We start from the raw sequence: 27,401 nt of genomic DNA on the forward strand, positions 1-27,401 counted from the left end.
CAGCTGTCCAAAGTGATTTGTGCTAGGAAGAAAAATCCTTCAGCATGCCAGCACATGCACATAGCAGTATGAAGTATGCTTTAGTGCATGTCATTTAGATTCTAAATGCTAACAGAAATATCCAGACCAATGCAAATATTGACACAAGCATGACTTCTACAGGTACCAGGTAGCTGCTATTCTGATAGTCATACTGGCACTGTAGAGACGTGTAAAAAGAAATAGGTGGGAAGTAAGTATCACTTAGAATGTGATTCAAAGTTGCAGTAAATTGTATGATTTAGTGATGGGACTCATTAGGTCAGGTTGATGGTCAGGTTCAGTGACCTTGCATGTCTTTTCCAATCTATATGACTCTATGATTCTGAATTCTAAAATGTGTTTGTAGTGATACCTGGAAAATCCAGCCTGCTTATATTTTATTGGGCTACTTGTGCTGAGAGCAATTCTGTGGTTCGATGGTTTCCATTTCTGTGGTGAGAGAATAATGAAACGAGGCTGCTCAGCTCCAATTTCCTGATTAAATCTTACTTTCACACAGTTGTGCAGTAGCAAAATGATACAGCAAAACAGAACTTAGGTAAAAACAAAGTGAAATACATCAAAGGTCTCCCAACAGATAACTATGTGAATGTATTATGCGAACATCTCTCTTTTCTTGCAAAAACAACCAACCTTTTATTTTTTAAGATCTTAGGATCTCAGTATTTTTAAATCTTAGGATTTTAGATACTTCAGATGCTTCTGTGTACTGCAAGAAGTTCACTGCAGTGTTTTCCACAGCCTAGGAATTCCTCCACCAGAGTAAGCCACTTGATATCAGGCAGGATGCCAAACTAAACATTCTGAAAGATAATGTCCTGTTTTTAGTCACAGAACTTGTAAGATAGAAGGAACAGCAGGAAAACCTTCTCTGCTGTTCTGCTTGTCTGATAACTCAGCATAAAGACACCTCTGCTCATCCTCCCTTTCCTTCCCAGCCCTTTCCTGCTACCTCTCACTGATGCAACATGCCACAGCTCATTGCAGACATTCATCAAAGTCAGCAAGAAAACATGAGGGGAGTTAATGGCCAAAGACCAAGGTGCTCACAAGGCTTACTTGGAATCTGCCTCTTGTAAACAGCATAGTGCAGCTGGGTTTATTTTCATTCCCTTCAGGGAAACCCTGACATATAAATCTTTTCCAGAGAGTTCCTAGATGGGGAAAAACAGGATGAGTAGAAGGTTAAAGGGAAGGATATGGGACAGTGTCCTGTGATGGGGAAGGAGAAGAGTGTGGGGAGAAGGAGAGGAAGGAGGGGGGTGAGGGGGTGACAGGGAGGAGAAGCTATGCAGCTGGCTCAGGTGATCCCTGTGGGATCACAGGCTAGGCAGTTGAGGTTCAGGCCTCTCAGACTGCCACCTTGGAGCCCAAGAAGCAATCCGGATCAAGATCCATTGCAATAGGGACCTCCTTGCCTCAGATGGCAAGAAGAAAACAATCCATGCATATTGTGGTGGTTTCAAATAATGTGGGCACCTGCTGACTGGGCCCTGGGCCAATACTCCACGCTTGCTTCATGCCAGCATTTGAACATCAGTCTAGAGCCCATGTGCAGCCAGAGGCTGGAGAAAAAAGGCATTGGATTCCATTATCATCAACCCCTCTGATCTTTGATCACATTTTGCTCTCCATTTCAACTCTGAGAAATATTTAACAGGAAAAGATGGAGCAGTAGGGATTAATCTTTCCATCACTATTTGATTACAGTGCCATGAACTAACCTCCTGCACACATGCATCGCCTCTGAAATACAAATTTGCCTGATGTTCCCTGGTGCATTCTTTCTAATCTGCGTTCATCTTTGCTTTTTTGAAGACCAGATGCCTCCTTCCTCTTTTTTTTTTTTTTTTTTTTTTTGGAGGGTATAAATTATTTTAAAAGTAATTTTCCCAGATGAAAAGAGCCTTGGCAACAATTTTTAATGTGGATTGACTCATGAATACTTTTTACCAAAGCAATTGTACTACACAATTATCGTTATCTTAGTTCAGCTGCATTTTGACATTAAGAGGGAAAAAGAGCTGTCAGATTTATTGATTTGAAAATTATATTAGATTGCTGTGCATTTTGTCAGATCCAACAATGGAAATTAAAGTAAAATAATATTCCACGAGGAAAATGGCCATAAATTATGCTTTTCACTGAAGATGAAAACATTATTTATTTTTCTTTTTTAATTTGGAGAGAAAATAGAAGACATTAGATATAACTCTTCAATTACTGAATTTAGACAGAAACTGTAAAAAGAGCTGTTAGTATGATACTCTCTCTGCTCTTCAAGAAAACTTGTCACAGAAAAAACAAAACAAAATTCACCAAGGAAAGAAAAACAGGAGATCATGACAGTTTACCATCAGCAATTAGCTAATGACCTGAAAATAAGCTCAAATCCTCATCAACTAGGCTTTGAAGCTCTGATAGAAAGGCAAGAAAGTAGTCAAGGCATAAGGGTGCTTTGGTTGCTCAATTCAGGGCTTGTTCTGGACACCAGTGACACTACCTGCTGAGTCAGGTACATGATAATGAGAGGAGAGCAGTGAAGCAGAGCTTTGGAGGGGAAATTAAGGTCTGAGAAGCAAATGGAAAGAAAGCTCTCGTTTCCTCACTGGCTTAAAGAAGGCCAATGGGATCCTGGGATGCATTAAGAACAGCGTGGCCAGCAGGTCAAGGAAGGTGATCCTCCCCCTCCACTCTGCCCTGGTAAGGCCTCACCTGGAGTATTGTGTCCAGTTCTGGGCTCCCTGGTACGAAAAAGACAGGGATCTCCTGGAAAGATCCAATGGAGGGCTACTAAGATGATAAAGGATGTGGAACACCTCCTGCATGAGGAAAAGCTGAGAGAGCTGGGTCTGTTAAGCCTTGAGAAAGAAGACTTAGAGGGGATCTGATCCACGTCTATAAGTATCTAAGGAGCAGGAGGCAAAGGGACGAGGCTGGACTCTTCTCAGCAGTGTGTGGTGATAGGATTAGGGGAAATGGCCACAAAATGAAGCATAGGAATTTCTGCACAAATGTTCTTTTCACAGGAACTTCTTCACAGTGCAGTGACAGAGCTCTGGAGCTGCACAGAGAGGTGGTGGATGGAGTCTTCTTCTCTGCAGACATCCAAGACCTGCTTGGATGCCTACCTGTGCAGCCTGGGCTGGGAACTGCTTTGGCAGAGGGGTTGGACTAGATGATCTCTAGAGGTCCCTTCCAACCCCTACAGTTCTGTGATTCTGTTTTGATTTTCTAATGAGTTGCCATTGTCTTTCCGTTACAGAGAAAAGTAGAGGTTATACCTGGACAAGTTGGCTTTCCCTTTCCCCTTCCTCCACCCATCAGAGTTGTCTCCACCTCATGCAGATCATGCCTTACATAGTGCTTTACAACCACCTGCAATCTCCCAGAGAAAGGAAGCATACAACAAATGGGTGAACCTTGCACAGGGCAGTTGCCTCTGCCTGGCAACCTGGAGATTCTAGGTGTATTTCTCTGCATCTTGGTCAGGATGCTACTGAGCATACTGTCCTAAGAATCAGGGTAAGGAAATTCAAGCATCAACATGGAAATAGCAGCTTGAGAAATACAAAATGTGGATGGACAGGACTTCGGGCAAACACAGGACTGATGGAAATCTGTCAGTAACAGGCCATAAAGTAATACATTACACAAAAGAATGACTGGTAAAAAGCATCAAAATGACTAAAACAGTCGGTCAACATTTCCCTAATGAAAACATACTAAAACAAATTCAACTACATTTTTCACACACAAAAAACAAGTTTTTTCATTTAAAATTGATGCTGTGTTACAATTCATACTGTTTTTTAATAACTCATTTAAAGGGAAAACTTGGTATGAAATTCCAATTTAAAATTCTAAAAAATGAATTTTTCAATCTAATTTTCATTAAGCCATCAACTTTTGTTCCAATTTGAATCTCGTTTTGAAACTTTAATTTTTATTATTTGATTTTTTATTCCAATTGAGACAAGCATATCTTGGGAAAATTACCTTTTAATATGAGAAAAACGGTGTTTTAACTGCTGTTCATTTTCAGGAATTTTGCAGATGGTCTTGGACACAAAGCTCCTGCTCATGACTCCCTAAGGAACTGTAGGCTTTGCTCAAATGTTGGCAAAGTTTTATAAGTGATAAAAATATACATGTATCTAGTTAAACAGTAGAGGCTAGTTTTCCTTTCCTCTATCACAGTTTTTTCTTACTTTATTTCATTATTAGCAAAAGGGATTTCATCCTTTTAGAGCAGTTCTACATTCACAGGGGTATTTTTACAGAAAGATCATGGGTGTTATAAATTTATGAGAATTTGTGTCTTTGTGTTCATTGCTTCTGGAGACAATGGAAAAAAAACTCCTGCTGATATCTCTCTGAAGTTTTTTGTTTTTGTTTTTCCTTGTTTTCCACCTGTTCTCCATGTAATCTATTCTCAGTGACTGCCCACACTCACTGCATCCTATCACTCAGGTGCACCTGCCTGTGCCATGCCTGCAGCACCTGCCCATGCCCACAGATTGCCTCCCCTCTTATCACAGGACACCAGTTCTTGTGCCAGGGACCATTCTGCATATGCACAATGGGCACGTGGTCGGTGTCTGTATCTCACACGGTACCACAGTTTAATGACCAATGCAAACATGCTTTGACAACAAAAGCATTGCCTAGGTACATCAAAATCTCCACGTGAGTACAGCTGTGTGCATCCTACACATGCACAGCTTCACGCCCACTCAGCACAAAGGACTGAGAAAGAAGAACCTGTCCTGGCCCACGCAGGGTTATCTTAACTCAACATATGGAAGGAATGGAACTGACAACCCTCAATTATCTCTTGATAAGAAATATTCCTCCCCCAGCTGGTATTTTGGCTTTCATATTCCAGGTTGACACTGGGTCTGGGATACCTGATAATTCAATAAAAGTGGTTAGATAAATAAATAGTGAGTGCTTGTAACCTCCATAAATTGTATCTTTTGTAAATTAGCTGCCAGTGTCCACACATGCTGGGCCTCACAACATCTGGTTAACCCCCCTCATTTAACTGGTCAATCTTTGATTGCATTTCTGTACACAAGCCTACAGATGTGCAAGTCCAACTGCAACAGGCATGTAGTTTTTTTACTGTCCCTTGTCATGACTAATATGAAATTTGTAGTTTAATCATTATTTCCTACTCATTTTTTTAGTCTGCACTCCTTTGTTAATCAATAATCCCATTTTTGAAGGCTCTGTGAATCAGTCATATCTATGAGAATCTTAGTTTTCAGTTTCCAGAAAAATAAAACATTAAACCACTGGCCACCACTAAAAGGAGAAACCCTGAAGTGACGAAAAGCAAAAGCACTAAAATCAAAAGGAAACTAGAGGTATATTCATTTCTATTTTCGCGAACTACATGCTTTTCAAGCCACAGCTCATGACTGATCTCAGTCCCGATGAAGTATTTGAGCACAGCTTGATGACAGGTGAAGTGGAAACTCTCTCAGACACATCAGATTTAGTCCAGCAATTCAGGAAGTGCAATTCAGAACAGATTTGTGCTCTTCAAGACTTCCTGTGCTGATTTCAAGGAAAGACTTCTGCACAGATCTTCTCAATAATTCTCTGAAATTCTCAAGTTCTCACTTTTTTAACTTTTTTTCCACCGTGATGCTACCCTTTTTTCTTAAGTTCTGTGTAAAAACAGAGACCTGGCAACCGGACGATGAGGAGATTTGACATGCAGGTGCACTTCCCAGGAGTGGCAATCTTATGCACTCTTATGAAAATATAAACAACAGAATCATAGAACCATCAAGGTTGGAAAAGACCTCCAAGATCATCCAGTGCAACCATATACCAACCATGAGTTATTTCCTACTAAACCATGTCTTTCAGTACAACATCTAAACATTCCTTGAACACCTCCAGAGAGAGTTACTCCACCACCTCCCCAGGCAGCCCATTCCAGCTCGTGACCACTCTCTTGGAGAATATTTTCCTGATGTCCAACCTCTCCTTGTGCAACTTGAGGCCATTCTCTCTAGTCCTATCACTAATTACATGGAGTAAAAGGCAGACCACCACCCCACCACAACCTCCTTTCAGGTAATTGTAGAGAGTGATGAGATTTCTCCTGAGCCTCCTCTTCCCCAGGCTAAATAATCCCCGTTCCCTTAGCCACTCACCGTAACACTTGTGCTCCAGAACCTTCACAGCTCTGCTGCCCTTCTCTGAACACACTCCAGGGCCTCAAAGTCCTTCTTGTAGTGAGGGACTCAAAACTGAACACAGTAATTGAGGTGTGGCCTCATCAGAGCTGGGTACAGATCACTTCTTTGCTCTTGCTGGTAGCAATATTTCTGATGAATGAGTGTTAATGCTACACAACTTCACAGATTAATTCAGAGCTCCATACATGAAATGTAAGAATGAAATAATTGCAGAATTCCAGCCAAATGTGCTGGATATGACTTTTAATGTTCTTATTTCTATTAATGTTACAAACACTAATTTAAATCAGACAGATTTAAATTACATGTTTCACAGCTGGGGCTGACAGAAGTTGTGAAGAGCGGAGGGAGCTTCTCCCTTACCAGGATTGAGATCTTTATTGATTTTTTGTTTTGTTTGGCTTTTTCGGTAAGCTGAATGTCATCACTGACTGGAAAACAAAACTACAGAATCCTAAATGAGCACACAGAAATACAAGAACATACAGGAAGTATAATCTTTCCCCTGTTTATGTATCTGTATGTGAGGAAGATGTCAATATATGCATGCCTATTCTGTTAACACTTCTGTATCAGACAGATCATGTTTAGAAAGTCAGTATCTTATCTGCTTTGCTGTTCATCCTGAGATACTTGGGCTGAAAGAACAAATTCCCCAAATGCTATCAGTTTTCTAATATTACCTCCACTCTGGAGGCTAAAGCCTGGGATCTGAACTTTTTCATTTGAAAAACAATCCCCTAGACTATTCATTTAAACTTCATGCTCCAGCAGCTCCTTGTCCATGACATACTATACACATATGCATATATTCCTTTCTAAATGTGTTCTCTTGGCAGATAGCTTACCACAAAGAAACCTGGCTAGTATAACCTGACTTCAAATAAGGTATATATGTAAAAAATTAAAAAAAAAATCCCACCAATAACCACAGAACCTTCCTTTATGATGAGTAGAAGTGGTCATATGCTACACAGATTCAATCAGTAATCTATTTGGTGTGGACAGTAGGATTTCATAAAAGGAAGGAGGACACAGCATCGGTCCTGCTTTGCTCAGGCACAGAACAAACATGCGGGACACAAAGGAGTGTCAGTAAATTGGACTGAAGAGTTTAAAGAATAGGCATGAAAAGCCATATACCATTGTCATGGAGATTCTTAGGATGAGTAAGCAAAAATAAATAAATAAATAGAGGAATAACATAAACAGTTACAGCAATACCTTGCAATATAGCAAATAAAATGCAGTTGCAAAAGCAACATAAAATGAAATGCCACTATTTATAAAGCTTGCACTTTTATGACCATGACTCTTGGGTTGATTGCTATTTTATCACTGCAAATCTTGGTTTGCAGAAAGACAGCACAGGCCTAATCTGTCAAACCTCACATGTCCTTTCCACAACTATGGCACCACAAGTACAGTATCCAAGCTGCCATCCACCCATCTGTGAAATCCAAGGCTTTTCCTCAAATGTAAACATGTTTCAAGGTTAATGCCCCTTGCTACAAGAAAGACACTGAGGTCCTGAACTGTGTCCAGGGGGAGAATAGCAACAATGCTCTGTAGGGCCTGGAGCACAAGTCTTATGAGGAACAGCTGAGAAAAACTGGGATATTTTAATCTGGAGAAGAGAAGGCTCAGGGGAGACCTCATCGCTCTTTACAATTACCCTAAAGGAGGTTGTGGTGAGAGGGGGTCGGTCTCTTCTCCTGTGTAACCAGCAATAGAATGAGAGGGAAAGGCTTCATGTTGCTCCAGGGGAGATGCAGGTTGGACCTTAGGAGAAATTTCTTCTCTGAAAGAGTAGTCAGGCACTGGAACAGACTGCCCAGGGAGGTGGTGGAGTCACCGTTCGTGGAGGCGTTAAAGGAACATTAAGATGTAGTACTGGGGGACATGGTTTAGTAGGAAATATTGGTAGTATACAGATGGTTGCACTGGATGGTTTTGGAGGTCTTTTCCAACCTTGGTGGTTCTACAATTCTACAATAACTCACTCTATATTCTCCCTGGAAAGTTTCATTAAATGTGTCTTAACTTACTTGCAAAGAGTCTGCATGCAGTTTGCACAGCTGTAACATTCCTCTAAAACCCCAAATTCCATCCACTTGTGTTCCCAGACTGACAAACCTTGTGCATTTAGGAATACGTGCGGTTTTTCTCTTCCCCATCCAAACTGTCTCTCAAAAGAGGATTTTCTCCTCGTACAAAATCCTCTAAATGTAGCATTTTTCTCCTCATGAGACAAAAGAAAACATAACACAATTTTCCTGCTGAAGAAAAGATCTACAGTAGAAACAAACATTAGATTCCAATTTAGATTTTTTTTTTTCATGGGGTATTACATTTTCTGTAGTAAAGTCCACCCACTGCGTTTATATTTATGAAACTTTCTTTGGAAAGTTGAATTTTTGGAAACTTCCTTTTCCCAAAAAGTTTGCCATGCATGTTTTTCACTATTTAAATATTATTCTCAAGTTATTTTAAAAAAAATTTTCATACAGTGTATATTTCATCAAAAGTTTTCTTTTAAAAGTTTCACTAATGTCAGCATGCTTCTGAGGCATTTTTCAGTGCACCCATGAGTACTGATGGAACGAAATTCCATGTGAAATTCCTGATCTGCTCTTCCCTTCCCTTGGGTGACAGAAGCTTTCCAAAGTGCTTTAGCAACACAGCTATAAAAACATGTTCCAAAAAATTTGTTCCTTTCCAAGAATGCTGTAGTCATGCCCACATGCTTCAATGTTTCTACCTTTCAAAAGTTAAAATTACCAAGGTGACAAAATCCACAATTCTAAAATTTAATTATAACTTGGCATATTAGCATGGTAAGCATTTGCAGAGCTGTTTGCTCACTGCTGAGTCTAATATTCAGTGGAGTAATAGTGAGAACCATGCACACAAGGGTTTACAACAACTGTGTTCTCTGTTTCTGTATCTCATAGTACTGAAATTCTGACTCAGTTCTGAATTAATCTCTAATGCTGAAATACAAATAACAACTATAATTATACTATCCTTTTAAAAATACTTCAAGACACTGTGATTAAATCAAATATTTAGAGCAGTATGCCTGTCAAAACGCCTACAATGTCGGAAATCAAACTAGCAAAATACAGCACAATCCAAACCAATTATTGCATACCTATTGTATTAACAAGCACTGGATGAGAAAAACATTAGTGAAGTTTTGGCTGTTCAGAAAACAGGCGCCTGCGAAATGTGCCCTTGGCAAATACACTGTGATATAGCATGCTTCCTTAACTTCTGACATCAGAGATGTTTTGAAAACTTCTTACAATAGAGCACTACCTATTGAAAACAGCACCACAGTATAAGGAAAACACCACAGCTATAATTCCTTGGCAAAACATAAGAAGAGCAAGCAACTACTCTGTGTTTGCCTAACGAAGAGCTTAATATAGAGTAATTAAAAAAAGCAATCACAGCACAGCTCTTAACACTGATCTGTCTTAATCTATTTTTAACGTTTGTCAAGCATCTGACACTGCCAGCATGAGCAATTTGTGCATGCTACTAAGTGACCAGTTTTTTTCGAGGAATGGAAGAAATTCTTAACTAGCAAGTAGTAGGCCATGCAGTACATATTCAGAAAGAATGAAATGTGCATTTCTGGATGCCTGGCACCTCTTACATCTTCTTCAGAGAAGGAAGTTGCCTCGTGCAAGAAATTTACATTAAGTTTCTTGCTGAAACTTAATGTAAATATCACGAGAATGTAATTTCAGAAACATTTAGCAGAATTTTACATGCAACATGTTATCAAACGTTATCAAAACCAAGTGTTGCAAAACAAACCAACCAAATGAACTCATACTAAATCACTGTTTTTGTGTAGAACATTAAGAAGAAAAGTAACTTGCTCTTCACTAATTTATCTTTTATTATCAGTTTTCTATTTTCTCCAATATTTTTTCTATTTGCACACTGGGGAAAATAAGTAGCCAAGTTATTCTAAAACTACAAGCAATCTGACCTCTCAAACCACAAACATGTACTTACTCTTGTGCGCTCTCTTCGGGTCTTAGCAGTGGACCTGGTCTGCGGTTTGACACTGCACTACAAGATAAAATACATTTAGTTCAATCATTTCGTTGCCGAGCTGAGAAGCTAGACGAAAGCTTCAGTGTTGCTTTGCTAGCGTGACCTTAGCATAGTGAGTCTGATCACTGCAGTTTGTCTTTTAGGAGAGACTATTTCATTACACATAGCAGATGGCTCTTCCTGGGAAAACCTCTGCCAGAGGCAGAGCGCGAGCTGGCAGCGAGGAGGGCAGATCCTGCTTCACAGAGGGCGACCAGCATTTCCTCACGGCCCTGGGAGGGAGGAAGTGCTGGACTCAGGTTTTCACAATAAGGCCCTGGGCTCTTTTAAAGCACATGCTTCAGAGTACTTAACTGCTTTGCTAAGCACGGCTGAAATCTCTGACCTGCTTGAGGCTGAGCAAACAAATATTCTGCCAAATACTGAGAAAATCTGAACAACTATCCCCAGCAGATAGGCTGAGGGAGCCAAAGTGAACACTGAACTTTTAAAACACGCCAAAAAATCACCTAACAATTCACGTTTCTCAAAGACAAGGATTATCTAATGCATACGTAAATGAACTGTGAAGTAAAAAAAGTGACCCCATGCCGAGAAGCCAATGCTCATAAATGAGGAATGCATAGGAACTTCTCACAGGGCTCTGAGCTGAAGGAGTGCACAAATATCTGAACAACTAGTTCAGTGCCATGTTCTTTCCTGACTGTTTTGCTGAAAGCACAGCTGAAATGATGAGTGCTGAACACAACTGCTGAACACTTTTCCCTCCTGGTGCTCTACAGATTGAGAGTGCTGGCCAGAAAACTGTTCAGCAAAATCCAGAGCACATACAGCCACCCTCCTCCAGAGAGCAGCATGGACATCTGTGATTTATTTTGTTATTTCATGGTCTAATCGTCAAAATAATCCCCAAATAAATGAGCAGTGAGGATTTGGGACTGACTTCCAGCTGAGATCATTATACTGCTTGTCACCGTGCAGAGATGCACAGCAAGAACAGCGTGTGGCCCAGGGTGGGTGGGAGGCAGGTGTGGCACACATCATCATCAGGGAGCCAAATCCACTATCCTACCTATATCTGTGCAGTATACATAGTGTTTTTTGCATCTAATTTGGGAGAAACACTTGGTTGACCCTACAAGACAACACCACTTAGTGCAGTTCCTCCATGCGTAACTGCACAGCTTGGTCTTCAGAGATGCTGAGCGCCTGATGCCCACAGCAGACGCTTGCAGTCACCTGCCCCTCAGCAGCGTCCTGGCTCAGGCTGGGCAGCAGGCAGAGCGAGCCAGCTCCCAGCCCAAGGGTGCCACACGGGCACATACCAGCAGCAGCACGGGCAGGTCACATGGCACCACAAACAGCTTGGTTCGGAAGGGACCTCGGTACGCGGATTCCCCTCGAGCCGCGCAGGGCCGCAGAGCGCTCCCCCATGCACCCCAACCCCAGCCCGGCTGCAGCCCCGACCGCAGGCGCCGCACCACTCCGCTCCGCCCGCGGAGCCCCCGCGCGGCTGCGCCGGCCGCGTCCTTCCGGGCGGGAGCACCGCCCCGGGCGTGCCGTGGCTGGCGGCGGCGGGGCGATAGCGGAGGGGATGTCGGAGCCGCCGCGCAGCCCGCCGGGCTCCCTGCCCGTCAGCCGCCTAGCGGAGCCGCTGCTGCGGAGGCTGAGCGAGCTGCTGGACCGCGCGGCGCCCGGCAAGGGCTGGCGGGAGCTGGCGCAGCGCGCAGGGAACCGAGGCCGCGTCCGGCTGAGGTGAGGGTGGTTGGGATGGGTTGGGTGCGGGCCTGGCGCCGTCCCGGGGCCTCGTTGGCCGAGGAGGCGTGCAGCCGTGCGGCCGGCCCTGCTGGGCCCGCCGTCTGAACGCAGTCGTCTTCTCCTTCATAAGTCGCTTTCTGTACTTTCTGCTCACTTTTCTTTCTGTGCCTTCTCCGGTTCTCGCCCAGGGAGCGTTGTCCGCAAGGAAAGGCGCTGCCAGAGCAGTAACAGGGCGTGCTGTGTCCCCTCTGACGGCGGGGCTGGTTAACGCAGGGAAGCAGAGTCTGAGGTCCTTTGTAGGGCTCCGGCTGTAGATATTTACCTGTGTTATCCACTGAGGTACAGTGCTATTCTATGTGGTCAGTATAAGCACCTTGCCTGCAGCTCTGTGAGATGGATCCGCAGTGCTGCCCACACCCTTGCTGTCTGTGTTACTTTAATCTGTTGTGATTGATAGCACATGAGGTCTTAAAGCTGAAGCTTAGAAGTGTGAAAGTTTGTACCTGGAGATAAACGCACTGGAACTGTTAGGTGGCTGCAGCAGTTGATGCTGACTGTTGCTCTGAGCATCTCAGCCTTCCTTGGGCTTGTCAGCTCAGTCCTTCCTGCTCCTGGACCAGGGAGGTGAGAATGAAAGGTGCTGTGCTTGTTTTTCTACTGAGACACTGAAATGTGAAAATTAGATTTCTCAGTACCCTTGGAAGGAATTCCTTGGTTCAAGTATCTCTTGTTTCTATAGCTTGCAGCTCATTAATACTAATTTCTGTCTGTGAAAGCTCTGGTTTATATTGTCTGGACTCCTGAAACTTGAAGGAAATACTGTGAATATGTTCAAATCAGTGAAGATATTCCCTTCTCTCTATATTTTTTCTTTTTTAATCTACAACTGATTTTTTATCTCAGCTCTGTTTCATCAGAAAGAGTATTAAATTCTACACTGTGCCTTATGTTGTTTTGTTTTGCAGCCCTCTGGATCTAGAACAGTGTTCCCTCAAAGTGCTGGAGCCAGAAGGAAGCCCAAGCTGGAGCCTCTTGAAGCTGCTGGGTGATAGGGGTTGCACAGTAGTGGAGCTGGTGGAGTTCTTGCAGGCCTTGGAGCACACAGAGGCTCTCCAGTGTCTCAGCTATTCAGGTCAGCTCTGGTTTATGCTTCCACTGCAACAATGCGTTTTGCACTGGCAATACTGAAGTATTCATTTTTACAGTAAAAGCACCTTCAGCATTTGAATTCTGGCAGCTGATATTAGTTTATGATGCTGAGATTAAAAGTAGGTCAAGTAGATAAGCAGGCTTAATGCAGTATTGTTGTAGACTTGGACTTGGCTGCATGGATATGACAGGTGCTGTGGTTCTCTCTGCTAACTTGTGTTCTGTATTCAGCTCTGCCTTTGGGAGATATTTATGGAACAGAAGTAGTTGGGTTTGAAAGACCAGTAGCTTTGCCAGCCATTTGTTCAGGCTGCAGGTTTTGTGAACTGTTTCATAGCTTACCATAATTGAAAGGGAAGGGTTCAATTAGCACCAGTTCTAGTGCACCTTGAATCCATTCCAGCTTGCTACTTGGACAGCGAAACAAAGTAGTAAAGAGATTACTTTCCACTGTCTATCACATTTAGCTTGCTTCTTCATGAAAATTTAGAAGTGTGGGCAATGCAAGGACATGCACAGTAGGAATGCAGACCAGATACTTCTTGCTCTGATTCAAGTCTGTGCCCCTTTTTTATGTCACCCTTCAGGATATGGTGAAATTAAATCACTAGGAAGTTATAAAAGGTTCTCTTGAAAATGAGGAGTAGGAATATGCAAGTGTAGAGTCTTGCACCTGGGGATGTATAACTGCAGGTATCAGTACAGGCTGGGGGATGATCTGCTGGAGAGGAGTTCTGAGGAGGAGGACCTGGGTGTCCTGGTGAATGACAGGTTAGCCATGAGCAGTGCCCTGGTGGCCAAGGACAATGGGATCCTGGGGTGCATTAAGAAGAGCATGGACAGCAGGTCAAAGGGGGTGATCCTCCCCCTCCACTCTGCCCTGGTGAGGCCTCACCTGGAGTATTGTGTCCAGTTCTGGGCTCCCTGGTATGAAAAAGACAGGGATCTCCTGGAAAGAGTCCAACAGAAGGCTACGAAGATGATAAAGGGCATGGAACACCTCCTGCATGAGGAAAGGCTGAGAGACCTGGGTCTGTTCAACCTTGAGAAAATAAGACTCAGGGGATTTTATTAATATTTATAAATATTGTCGTAAGTGTGAGAATCAAAAGGACATGGGCAAACTCTTTTCAGTGGTCTGCAGGGACAGGATGAGGGGAAGTGGCCATAAAGAGGAGTACAGGAAGTTCCACACCAATATGTCAAGGAACTTCTTCACAGTGATGTGATGGAGCACAGGAGCAGGCTGCTCAGGGACGCTGTGGATTCTTGTTATCTGGAGATATTCAAGGTCTGCCTGGACACCTACCTGTGCAGCCTGCTGGAGGGAGCCTGCTTGGCAGGGCTGATCTCTGGAGGTCACTTGCAGTCTCTACAGTTCTGTGACTCTGTGAATGAGGGTGAGACTAGGAAGCTGTCTGACATACTGATAGCTGTCCTTTTCTTTGGATAGCATGAGGAAAGAAGTCATGAACTGAGAATTATCATTAAAACAGCGATGGAATTTTTCAGATCAACTATAGCAGTGCTTTGTTGCCGTTTCATCCAGTTTTAAGGCAACTGCTTTGAGATTGTGCTACATGATAATTTTGCACACCTAAACTATACCAGAGTAGGCTTGGCAGGGAGGAGGGGAGTTGGTGTCATCTCACTGGTTGTTTGTGCTCCTAAGAGGCAAGAGTTTGTCTGTGGGGATGTGCAGCAGTAGTATGTGGTAGTTGATGGAGGAGAACTAAAAGCAAAGAATATTACTGACTCAGGTTTGTAATAAACTGTGCTTGCAGTGAGCCAAAACATTGTGCTTGCTTGACCTGTAATCTCTCCACGGTTGAGTTCGCAGATCTTTGTGTAGCTGTCTGTCATGTCATATTCTGGCTGTTACTACACAGATAGCTAAAGTACCTTGTATGGAGAGCAAACCAATAAGGAGACTTTTGCCAAAACCTCTTTGAAAGGCAGAGACCGTCTGTCTTGGCTGTAAGTTAATCTCTATAAGGCATGATGGAATGAACTGTGCCTGCTTTAGGGAGGGATGGGTAACTTTGAGAGAGAGAAAGAGAAGTTGTAATGAGGAGAAAGCAAAGAGAAAGGTATTTGAATGAAGAGAGTTTAATTCAAATACTTTTTTTTATTCAAAAAGAAGTAATAGCCCTTAACAGTTGCAGTGACTTTGCTTAAATATTCAGGGTGTGATACAATTGAAATCTAAGTGCATGTTCATAACTGCTCATTTGTTCTAGTAAACCAAACGAATCTTGAACATTGCTTTAGGATAGGATTGTTTAATAAAGACCTTTGTGGCTGTCGTACTGGTTTTTAGACCATTTTCTAGCAACTTAGTTTATGCAATTAAAGACCCAAGTATTTATGAGCTTTTGAGCATGCTGTTTTAATGCTGATCTGTCAGCGCTTTTATGGCACAGATGTATTGTCATAAGCTGAGACATTGTTTTGCAGCTATAAAGGGTCCTCAAAGAGTCATGGACTCTCACAGCCAAGACCCAGAACTTATTTCTTAATCTCTCCAAGTTTACAGACTTATCTGCTGCCTTGTATTAACTCTAGAAGATGTTCTTCCTCTTAAAATGCAAAATTGTAATAACTTTTGAACCTATTTTTGATAATGAGAAAGCATCCTATTCCTTGGGTCATCTCTGTCCCTTTCCCTTACTTGATTTCTAAACTTGTGGGAAATTAATGCAATTCAGAGATATTTTTTTTCCCCAGTCTCAGAAGGGAAAAGGAATAATGTGCAATTTGTGATATTAATGCCTCATCTTTGCGTGCTGTGGTGATTGAAAGGAGAACAAAGAAATACTTTTCCTCTCCAAACTGACCTCTCACTGCAGAGGTGTAGTAACTCCAGTCTGAGTGCGGGTAACTGAGGCAGAGTTTCCAGAAATGATTGAAAATGCTTACTAACACCTGAACTAAGAACATAACAGCTGGATTATACTTAATGTTCGGAGTACTTGATTTACACTGCATGTTGCAAGGTATAGTCAGTTTGCCATCACTGAGGGTGGGACTTGAGCTTCTCGTAGCCCAAGGAAAATTAAACGAGGGTCTGTTTATCTTTTTTATCATTCAGAAAATTGAGTCAGAGGCTTTTCTTTTTAAGCATTACATTTTTAGTGTTCACGGGAAGTAGCTATGTAATACTGGATGAATGGCAGGAAAATAGATGAAACACCGAAGAAGTTATGAGTCAGTTTTCTTAGAACTTGGTTGTAACACCTCCAAGGAGTACATAATGCTTATCTTCCAGATTTGTTTTTCTGAACTATTTTTTCAAGAGATGTCGATGATGCAAATCAGGAGAGATTATAACAAATAGAAGTGCAAATCTTCTGTCCCTTGAATTGGCATTATAAACTTTCTGTTTGCCTTGTTTAGGTAGCTTTGAGCATCACAATCACCAATGTTAAAATGTTCCCTTTAACTCAGAAAAACAGCAGAGGAAGTATCAATTTTCAGAGCTAGGCTGTGGAGAAGTATTTTCAGGAGAAGATAGGCAAGGAAGTTTCAAATCCTGTACCTAGGCTGGAGTAGCCCATTTCAGAATCAGGTTGTATATGAAAGAAGCTAACAGAGCCCACTTCCCGGCTAGACTAAGACCATGCAATTTCCATACGCCATAATAGTTTCAGTCTGTTGATCGCATGTGTTTCTGCTTAAGCTTTAACCTGTTGATCAAATCTTATTCCTCAAGCACTTTCTGTAAGGGCAAAATTCTGATGTGCAACTAAACTGCTAAATAGGAGAGAGGGGGGAAGCAACGAATATTCCTGGCGTGGCGCAGTAAGAAGGCAAGGAGGGGATTACAGTCCTGAACTGGGATGTTTGTGATCTCTTAGGAGCTATTTTTGCATGCAGTTTCTGTTTACTGCACATTATTCTGAAAGATTATTCGCCCAGTAAACTGGAATGCTGCTGCTGTACCAGGCTATGCTTTCAGCTTCTGCAGAGCACATCCATTAAATGCTAATGAAGGAACCTGCTTTCTCCCACAACAGGGAGAGAGACCAACTCTAAACAAAATGAAATCTAGTATGAATGCCTATTTTGTATGTGATTCTTAATTTCAGACAGTACTGAAGTGGTTTTGTGTCATTCACTGTTTCTATGTTTTCCTATAACCAGTGTTGCAGCAACTCATCACTAGCATGTGCTTATTACTTATGGTCCCACTGTATTTGTTGTGTGCATGCACCATCCATAATAAGGAAAAAAAATTATTAAACTGAAGCGTTGTCACCCCAGCACTGCTGAACTCCTTGCCCAGAGGCACACACGTTCTTTGTCAGCATCATGAGGTTAAACTTTCTGTTCTGCAGATGCCTTTTTTTTTTTCTCCCCCCTCGCCCTTCTTCTTCCTATGACCTTGGTTATAACAGCAGATCTGTTGTGGGGGTTGTGCTGTAATTAGATCTCTGTTCTGGTCTAGGTTAAGAAAACAACTGGATCATATCAGACTGCTATCAGAATTTCACTCACACTATTTCCTGGCAGTTAAAATCTGAAGTGGAAAATTTTACCTTGCACATTGGTAAAAAGAAAACCCCCGCCCTGTACTCTACAGGAGCAAAAGCCATAAAGGAAGCTGATGTTGTCTAATAAGTTGCATGAGCAATAGTTGAAAAATGTGTTATGTTGTAGTTCAACCAGCTCTTACTGTTTTGAACCCTCCCTCGGGCTGTGCTGCTCTCGTAGCTAAAGCTTAGCAGTTTAAATTATCTGAAGTGAGCAAAGCTCCAAAATGTGCACTGTGGGATTACCTTTCCCAGGAAGAATACATGATGACGCTGAAAGTGCTGTTCGCTTTAGTGTGTAGGGAGCAGGAGATAATGAGGTTTCCTGAAGTTAGAACACTTTGGTGTGGGTGGGACTGTTCCCCAGAAATCCCTTCTAACCCCTGCAATTCTGTGGTTCAAGCACAGATTTGTGTAATGAAATACAATTATGAATGTCTTAAAGTTATTTGACTAAATGAAGCTATATATACACACAGAAAACCCAGATTATTTTCAAGTATATTTAGTGGCTGAAACTTTCTTTGCTTAGAGGACAATTTAAATGTAAATTTGAATTTTCAGTTGTATTTCTTAATTACATTCCTACATGTAAATTCTCTTTTAAAGGCATAAAGATTGTTGTACAGCCAGATTCCCAAGCAGTGCTCTGTGGCCAGGTTGTCAAGCTGTGTTGTTGGGCAACAGGACACCCATTTGTACATTATCAATGGTTCAAGCAGGAAAAAGAGGTAATAGTCAATAAGAGAATATATATGTAAATAGTATATATATATATTTTTTTTTTATCTGATGGAAATCAGTAAGTGGCAAATCCCCAGGCAAATCTGTGATACTCCTACTGTTGAAATGGAATTTATCTCCAAAATGTATTTGAAAGCAATTGCTCTCAGTTAAATAAAGTTTTTCTTCATCTACTAATAAAAATAGAAGTTGAATAGCTGCTACATGATGATCCTATCAATATGCTAAAATAGTAAGGTAGTTCAGTGTGTTCAAAGCACTCTATCCTTGGATGCTAATCTTGAATACTAAGTTCACTTGTCTAAGTCTGCCATGAAATTTCACACAAGCTACTCAGAAACTTCCATGCTGAAAGGAATACCGATCACCATTGTTTTTGACAGATGAAAACTGGTCCATAAAACTGAGCAATTGAAGACCTGAACTCGGTGGTGTTACAGACTTCTTCAGTGAAGTACTGGAATGTATGTGATGCATTGTCTATGAAGTTCAAGTGGTAGTGCTTTTGCCCATGTTTCTTGTCTGGTTGTCTTCCTACAATGACTTAATTTCAGGAAGATTTTTTTCAGCCAGCTTAAAATCTCAGCTGTCTAAAATAGACGCATATGATTCATTCCTGGAAGAAAATCCATCTCTAAGCTACTAAATATGTGGAACAAAACTTTCTTATCCAAAAATCATAAACGAAGTAATTGAAGCTGGTGTTATGGACAGAATAAATATTCTGATGTTTGATCCTGGTTTAGATACCTTAATCTGAGTTTAAGTATTTCTTGGTTCATGTGTCTCACTCAGGTTCCCTATGGTAATTCTCCAGAACTGGTTCTGAATCCAGTGAAAGTGAATGATGCTGGCTTTTACATCTGTCGAGTGAACAGTGAATCTTCATTTACTTTCAGTCGGTGGGCACGACTGGAAGTCTGTGATCTCCAGGGTACAGCTTATGGTGAGTGGCAGGAGCTTTTTATTTACAGTGGGAAACTTCCGTGAAAATTGCACCTTTAAAGCTTTTTAACACGTGAGTTACACTGGATCTCTTTGGTGTGAATTGCATCTCTGTGGGTTAAGTGAATGCATTAAAAAGCTGCATTAAAAAAGTCATAGTTATTCAGATGCGCCTGTGTAAGTCCTTATGGATCATGGCACTGGCTTAAAGATAGGTTTACTTCACTGATGGGATAATGTCCATCTGTAGCATATATAATGAAAGGATGGAAGTGGAAGAAGAGTGGAAAGGATGGAGAAATAGCAGAAAACCAGTGGGATTATATAGCTGTCCACTTAACAGTATCTAGCCAGTACTGGAGTTTATTGTTAATTGGCTGATCTAGTGCTTGATTTAGAGGTTGGCAACCCTGTTGGCATTAAGGGGGTTGGAACAAGGTGCTCTTTGAGGTCCCTTCCAATACCAAGCATTCTATGAACCTGTGACCATAAAGTAAATCTTAGAAATCTGCTTCTTAGTTTGTTAATACTGTGCACTAACTTCTGAGGTTTTGAGGTTGTTGAAATGGTGTTCTCTTGTTTTTGGTTATGTGTGGGTTTGCTTTTTGTATATTTTTTATAGAAGAGTCAGTAATTTTAAATAAGGACAGATTGTGTGCTAAGTCTATCTTTTAAAACAGACAAAAAACTAAACTAAATTATTTATTTAAATAGCCTGGCCTAAATGTGAGTGAGAAAAACAGCTAAAGAGTGCAGCTGATTTCTGCACATATCTTCACTGTGAAGACTGCCTGTGTTGTGTTGTGTCACAAGTCAGTGGTGTTTCCCACTTGCATCCTGCATATAAAGGTGTCAGAAAACAAAGAGAAGTGATCTTCCAGGAGAGGATGAAAAGCTATTTCAGTGTTCTTTGAAATCTGTGGATGGAATGCTGATGCCAAGCAGAAAATGTCTTCAAAACATTTCTATCTACAAAGTAGCTGCAAAGAGGAATGGGCTGTCTTAAAGTCATAGGCATGAAGTAAAGTGTCTATATTTCAGCAGGACAGTTTGTCTAGACACTGGAAAATACTTTCTCATGACAGGCATATGTGCCTTGTAATTGAACACTGAAATGAGTTAAGTAGATAGACCACAGGATCTCCAACAAGTGCATATCTGCATATATCAGACAAGATACAGTTAATGGACTAGATGAAAATGTTTTCTATGATTATGTGGTTTATATTAAATTTTATGGCAGCCTTTTTTTTGTTTACTGGCTGCCTTTGCAGGATGTGCATGACAGTGTAATTAGAATCAAAATGTTGTAGGTGTTATCGTTTAAAAACAGTGTTTGTGCTTGGCAGCTGATTATCCTGGCAATTATCACAAAATGCTTTCTGCCCACAGTCCTATTCTCCCCTCAGTTGGCCAGCAAGGAGGCTTGACTTTTAACCCTCGAGTAATAGGATAGCTGTTGTAGTTACTGAAACCAGGAGCCCCTGATTTGAATCTGTTGCTGTTCATGTTACAGATATCAGTTAATAAAGAGGTTTTTGGTTTTTTTTCCACCTTTCTAGAAATGGGAAATTTTGCTTTCTGCATTATTAGTGCTCTAGCTGAAAAGGGGGAACTTTCTCTGCCTTTAAGTACATACGCTACTCATGAAAAAAGTTGTTTGGCTTTTTTACACTTCTGCTGTCTGAACAGAATTTCCTATCATTAAACTTTCCCTCTAATTTTGTTCTAATTACGAGATTTTTACATTGACTTCTCTACAGTGAAGCAAACAAAACTGTGTAATGAAATTCTCCTTCCTGTGTGCACACCTGCACACATCCTCACTCTGTCCCTTGGCAGCCACCTTTATATTTGCTCTTTTCTCTGAATCCTTTCTATAGTATTTTTTTGTTTTGCAGCTGTGTGCATTTGTAATACTACTTGCAGGAATAAATGATGTGTAGGAGCTTCTGAGGTGTGTTTTTTGTGCATTCCTGTTTTATTTTTCAGCTGAAAAATGGGAATGCAGTCGTGATTCATTATTAGCATACTCCTGGCAGACAAGTAAATTAATTTCATTGCTGTTAGAACAGACTGTTCTACTTTCAGAGAGATGTGCCCATACATTATTTATCTCTCTTTCTTTCCCCTCATTTTTTTCTTTATTTTTTGAAGGGAGCTTAATTGGTTTGCCTGAAAAGAAGCTGTGCATTTGTATTCAGCCTCAGCCACAAAACCTGACTGTGGGAGATGCTTTGGTGTTAGAATGTGGAGCTGTTGGAAACCCAATTCCTCAATACCAGTGGTTCAGAAATGGATTCCCCTTGGCAAATGGGAGCAAAAATGTCTACATGGTAAGTTACCTCACAGTACCATCCTTGGGAGATTAATATACTGCCACCTTTAGCTTACCACTTAATACTTCCATGAAGAAAATAACTTCTTCATGGCCTTTATAACATGTATACAAGTGTACAGCTCTCTTGCTCTGTTACTCAAGAGCCAGTGCTATTCTGAGGCTCCAGGGTGCAGAATTATAATCCTGAATCTGTTTGAGATGGTAGTCATGGAGTGGAAATCTACAGTTACGGTATATTGTGGGTTATTGACATAACACAAAGATTAAGTACCAGTAAAAGTTAAAAGCATCTCATCCTATCCCCAACTCTAAAGCTCTCTGTAAGATCAATTATTTTTAGTACATATCACGTCTCAAGCTTGTTGGGCAGATTTTTGTTCTTTCTTCAATTCTTGAAAGCATTTCTAGAACACTTAATGTAGAATAAAGGGTATCAGAGTATCAGCAGCTGTTGGATTTGTTTAGGCTTTGCTTTTAATTTTTAGTGGGGCTTTTTTTTTTTTTTTTTTTTTTGGAGGGGGGTGGTTTTAAATGAAACTGATACACATTCTTCTGGGGGCTGGTGGGATGACTTTTATTGTGCTCACATAGGTATCTTGTGTGGACGTGGAACATGGGGGAACATACTGGTGCCGTGTATTCAATGACCAGGAAGACCAAGACAGTGAGAAGATAGAAGTCATTATAGGTATGGAATGTAGATCAGCTGATTTATCTGTTTCTTCCCTAATATTAGAATTTATTTCTCAGACTTGTAGTATTAAGCCAAGCATTTAGCTGTCTGTGTTTTTAGTTTATCTGTTTTTTAAAATTGCTGTGCTTGCTGGCAGCAAAGGCAGTTTTATAGCTCTGTGAATTGTGAAGTGTTTTGGGTTTTTGTGGTAGCTAACGTAGACATGGCTAACACTTTACGGCATTGCTACTAGGAATATGGCTTATCAACAGATGGAGAGCTCATTTCTTCATCTTCATGTTTTTTGACAGCTGATCAACAGCTTAAACCTTGAGGTTTCATTAAGATCTTGTTAGTGATACGAACTGTTAGGTGGAGTTCTTCAGCTATCAGGGCAGGTGAGATTATTCATAGCAAGTGGAATAAATGGGTGTAACACTGATTAGTGCGTGAGCAGGTATTTGCAGTAAACTAAACAGGAAAATATCTGTATAGCTTCCAGTTTTATCTGAGAATATTACTATTCATATGAAAAGTTCTTGTTGAGAAATATTATAGTGCTCCAGAATTGTATTAACAATTACTATAAATATCATAGCCAATGATGAAAGATTTATACTGCTGTAAACTGAGCCAGATTGGAAGTGAATTTTGTCTTCCACTTTGTGTTCTAACTCTCATAACTGAGAGAAATTGTCTTCCAATTCTCCCCCTTCCCCTCCCTTAAAACACAAGGAAGGAAAGCTATGGCAGTGGAGTGCACAGAAGGTAAAGTAATTCTTTAGTTGTGAATCACTTTTAAAAAACTAATGATGGGGATGATGGATTGTTGTGTGTTGCTGAAAAGCATGCATGGGTTATGAACTTCACTGTGCTTTAAAACAGTGATGGGACATTTCCTTCTGCATGTGCTTTCTCTTTTTTGACTTGATATCTAGCTACTTTCTTCTGTAGTATTCAGTGTTGAATGCTACGCTGTTTTTATGTACTGAGTTTGATCTTTGTGAGATTTCTTTGTCTGGGCTCAGGAAGCAACATCCCTGCAAGAAAATTTAGGAATGTTTAGGAGTCTGAATGACCTTAAAGAGTTGGATAGAGCTCATTCTGGTCAACTCTGTGTCTGTAAGATGTTTTTCCAGCAACTTTATTAGGTTTGTTTCTTTGCTCTGCTTCTCTGCTATGCTGTCATTTGATTATTGAGAATCTCTTTTAAGTCTGTACAATTTACACAGTGGGGGAATGATATGGAAAGATGTAAGGCTGCTTGCAGCAGCACCCTACCCCAGGCTTCTCTGTCAACAGTGAAAAAATCAATTGCATTGTCAAGGCACTATACGTGCCTGTCTGCTCTTCGTTTTCTCGGAATCAAAGTGCTGTGTAACCTTTCTTGCTCAAACTTTTAACAGCAGCCAGTGTACACTTTAGCCCCTTTGCTGAAGGTTTGACATTGTGAGGGTACTGTGTTCTACAGGGTACAAGTAGCACAAATTTCAGTATCAGCCACTTCCACAGATCAGCTTCTATAACCGGTAATCTCCTCAAGCCTTAACATCCTTTCTGGGTTGGGAAAGTGTCTGCAGGAAATTGTGGATGCTATGCTGTGTCCTTCTTGCTCACTCCAATTCAACCAGCCCTTGAAGCAGAATATAATCACTAGAAGTGCTGGGATCTGAACCCAAACTAGGGTTTTTTTGGATGCAGGTTCGTTCTGCTACTAGGTTACATTAAAACCATTGCTTTTTTTCACTTCAGTTTACCTAGGCTTATGCGCCTGCTTTTGCTGGTTGAGAGACCTGCCTTGTGCTCCACTGCATGGAGCAGGCGTGCTCTGAGGGGCCTCACATAAAACACTTAGCTTTTCTGTAGTTTCCAGTATTCTGAAAGTAGTTAACTGAAACCTGTGGTAGTTTAAAGTGTTTGAAAATTGTATCTGTAAATTATACCCCCCTGAATACATATGGCTTTATGAAGAAAGTCTTCTTGTTCAGGATGTTGCTTTTTTAGCAGTCCTCAAATCTCTTTTTCATGTGAGTGATTCTGATGTCTTTCTTGTTCCTTATTCATTAAAGCTGCTTGCATGCCTGTGGGACTGAGGCATGGTATATTTCTCCTTTTGTTTTTCCTATATTGCAGTGCTGTGTCTTGTATATGTGGTTAGTGTAGTTCTCTTTTGTGCATGTGGAATAAATATACAAAAGTTAGATTTACAGAAATGTGAAGCCGAAAGTATTTGAGGTTTTTTTTTCTAGCTTTTGGCTTCTGTACATAATTTCTGTACATAATGACATGACAATTATATATATATTAATTAAATACGTATTTATTTTCCTACTTGTTTGAACTTAATTTTATTGGTGTATGTCTCCACAGAAGAGCTAAGTGATCTTCAAAAAACAGGTAGGTGATTTGTTTGAAACACTTTAATTTCACATCTTCATTTCATGTTACAGGTCACAATTGCTGAAGCCTGACGGTCATAATGCTTAGTTTACATTACTTGGATGTATTTACAACTGGAGATTTATTTACAACTGGAGATTTAATAGTGGCACTGCTCTTACCCTGTTAAGAGCAGTACTACTTTCTTGTTTCAGTATACTAACTTGAAGATGCAGTGAACCAAAGGGTTGCTATTAGCTCTACAGAGTCACACAAATCCTCTCTTTTACACTGTTTGCATACTTACTGTGTTTACTTCTGCAAATACAGAAGGGTTTCTTTTGTTTTCTTGTCAGTGACTTTGATGGACTCTTCGTGTACACTGGTGTGAGATAATGTGACTTGAAGCTTGTTTGATATTTATTATAGAAACATAGGTCTGGATTAGTACTCTGTGAGGGATTACCCCTGCAACAGTTGTCCTTAAAATTTCAAATCACATAGTTTCCTGGGTTAGGCATCAAAGTTTACTTTAGCCCGAAGTTAGTCACTAAAAGTTCAATCAGTAGCATTATTACAATACATGCCATGACACATGATACATGTGAGGCATTGGGCCTTCCCATCCCTTGGTGACATACAAAATAAACAAGTTTTCATATATTGAATTGTCGTCCCTACAAAGCATTCCCCTATCTTTCATTTCTGCATTTCGCTGGGAGAGGATGAACCGTTCTGGATGTTACTAAAAGTGCTGATTCATGGTGTAAGAGTCAAAATTATTCCCTAAGTATCTATTATCTTTCAACGTAGAGAACTAGCTATTCGTGGCCTGCTAGACTAGCTGGACGATATCAGGTAAATAAGAGAAAATACTGAAGGAGTTACTTAGTAAGCAAAGCAGAAGAGGCGGAGTGTTGTTGGAACGTGCAGTTCATTTGCTGATGCTGACAGCTGTGACTCTACTACTGATGATCTGTTGTAATCTCTTTCAAGCAGACCTACAAGAACAATTCAGTGACAGACCTTTTGGTAAGTGCTTTTGTGGTTGTGGTTTTTGCCATTGCTTGTGAAATAACTTGAGAGATAACTGTGAGGGGGGAGATGTCTGTATGTGTTGTAGCCCTTTGTAATGCTTAGTTGCTCTTTCAGTAGTAAGCCATGATGGGAGCACCAGTTTTTTTGGCAACTTGGTGGAGTGTGTACAACTTCTGGTCAGTTTCAGGTTACCGTTAAAATCCTTTGTCTGTGACCTTAACAAGTTACACCATTTCTTTGAATGCTTCAGCACTTGGAGATAGTGGCATTTTGATGATGGTAGTCTGCCTACTAAAGCTATGCTGTCCCTTCAGGCTCAGCTCTAGCTGTGCACAGAGACCTTGAGCTGCAGCTCGTTGAGGTAGATGGATAGCAGATGTGTGATTTGAAGTATACCTGCTGGGTTTTTATTCCCATTCTGAACTTTGCATGGTAGACTTGACTGTGACCAGGCATGTTGTCTTGTTGGCGCTAAACTGGTGGAAAGGCTGCAGGTCTGTGCCACAAACTTCACTCTTAGTAGTGTGAGAGGGAGTGTAAGTGCTCCCTGCTGCCTAGTCACCTTTTTCAAATGATTTAGAAAACCTGCCCTTCTAGTGCTTCTGACTTTACTAAAATCAAAGGAAGGACCTTAGACAAGCATTAACAAACAGAAAAAGGACTGATGTTTGACCTAAGTAAAGCTTAAAGTTTCTGTTTAAGTAAATAGAACACTAACATATAGGATATTTTAGAGAGATGCAAATACAGGAGATGGAGATCTGAAAGTGGTCTTTTTTGGGTGTGGTGTTTTCTTTTGTGGTTTTGTTTTTGTTTTTTTGAGAAACACAAAATTTATTTTGAAGGTTGGGAAGTATAAGTAGTCATAGCTTTAGCAACTTGCCACAAAAACGTTCGTGTTCATCATATTCTTGTAGGAGGGGCTTCAGTAACTGGGCTGTCATGAAACATGAAAGCAATGTCATACAGCCTTAGTGACTCGACCCATGTCTTGACAGATGGCCCAGTCTTCGATGTGTCGCAGCTCAGATGTGTAGGCTGTCAGAACACGCTGGAATGTTTGTTTGGTTTTTGGCTGGGCATGAGTTTGGCTGTATTGCTGACACAGGATGACTTTCAAAAAATACTGTACCTCAAATGCGACTAGATGTTATTTTCACTTTGGAAGAAATTAAATTTAAAGGTGTTGAACCCAGAGAATAAAATAAATGCGCTCCAGTTTTACTGTTTTTCTTTTTTTTCTTTTTTTTTTTTTTTTTTACAGCAACAGACAAGGTAGCTCTGTTAATAGGAAATATGAGCTACTGGAATCACCCCCAACTCAAGGCCCCAATGGTGGATGTCTATGAATTGACCAATTTGCTAAGACAGCTGGACTTCAAAGTTGTTTCCTTGCTGGATCTTACTGAGTCTGAGATGCGAAATGCAGTGGATGAATTTTTACTTCTACTAGACAGAGGGGTATACGGTGAGAACCTGTACTTCAATTTTGTGATGTCAAGTACGCA

The 27,401-nt window shown here is 40.9% G+C and overlaps 1 protein-coding gene across 6 annotated transcripts in view; it reads left to right on the top strand.

The window, feature by feature from the left end:
- The first annotated feature begins 11,898 nt into the window (after window positions 1-11,898).
- MALT1 (MALT1 paracaspase) overlaps window positions 11,899-27,401 on the top strand; it is a 30,616-nt gene continuing 15,113 nt past the window's right edge. For 2 of the 6 annotated variants that reach the window (XM_065747074.1, XM_065747079.1), the window contains exons 1-10: window positions 11,899-12,089; window positions 13,058-13,224; window positions 18,383-18,504; window positions 19,313-19,463; window positions 21,620-21,798; window positions 22,395-22,491; window positions 23,212-23,244; window positions 24,847-24,873; window positions 25,852-25,887; window positions 27,158-27,361. In XM_065747074.1, the coding sequence (XP_065603146.1) occupies window positions 11,929-12,089; window positions 13,058-13,224; window positions 18,383-18,504; window positions 19,313-19,463; window positions 21,620-21,798; window positions 22,395-22,491; window positions 23,212-23,244; window positions 24,847-24,873; window positions 25,852-25,887; window positions 27,158-27,361 (1,177 nt within the window). In that variant the 5' untranslated portion in view covers window positions 11,899-11,928. Of the gene's footprint in view, window positions 12,090-13,057; window positions 13,225-18,382; window positions 18,505-19,312; window positions 19,464-21,619; window positions 21,799-22,394; window positions 22,492-23,211; window positions 23,245-24,846; window positions 24,874-25,851; window positions 25,888-27,157; window positions 27,362-27,401 lie in introns of those variants that run through there. The other 4 variants (XM_065747076.1, XM_065747077.1, XM_065747078.1 and 1 more) reach the window with 4 other exon arrangements.

The sequence above is a fragment of the Cyrtonyx montezumae genome, unplaced genomic scaffold, assembly GCF_038088225.1.
Source record: "Cyrtonyx montezumae isolate F1298 unplaced genomic scaffold, pur_monq_1.0 scaffold_41, whole genome shotgun sequence".
Classification (NCBI taxonomy): Eukaryota; Metazoa; Chordata; class Aves; order Galliformes; family Odontophoridae; genus Cyrtonyx; species Cyrtonyx montezumae.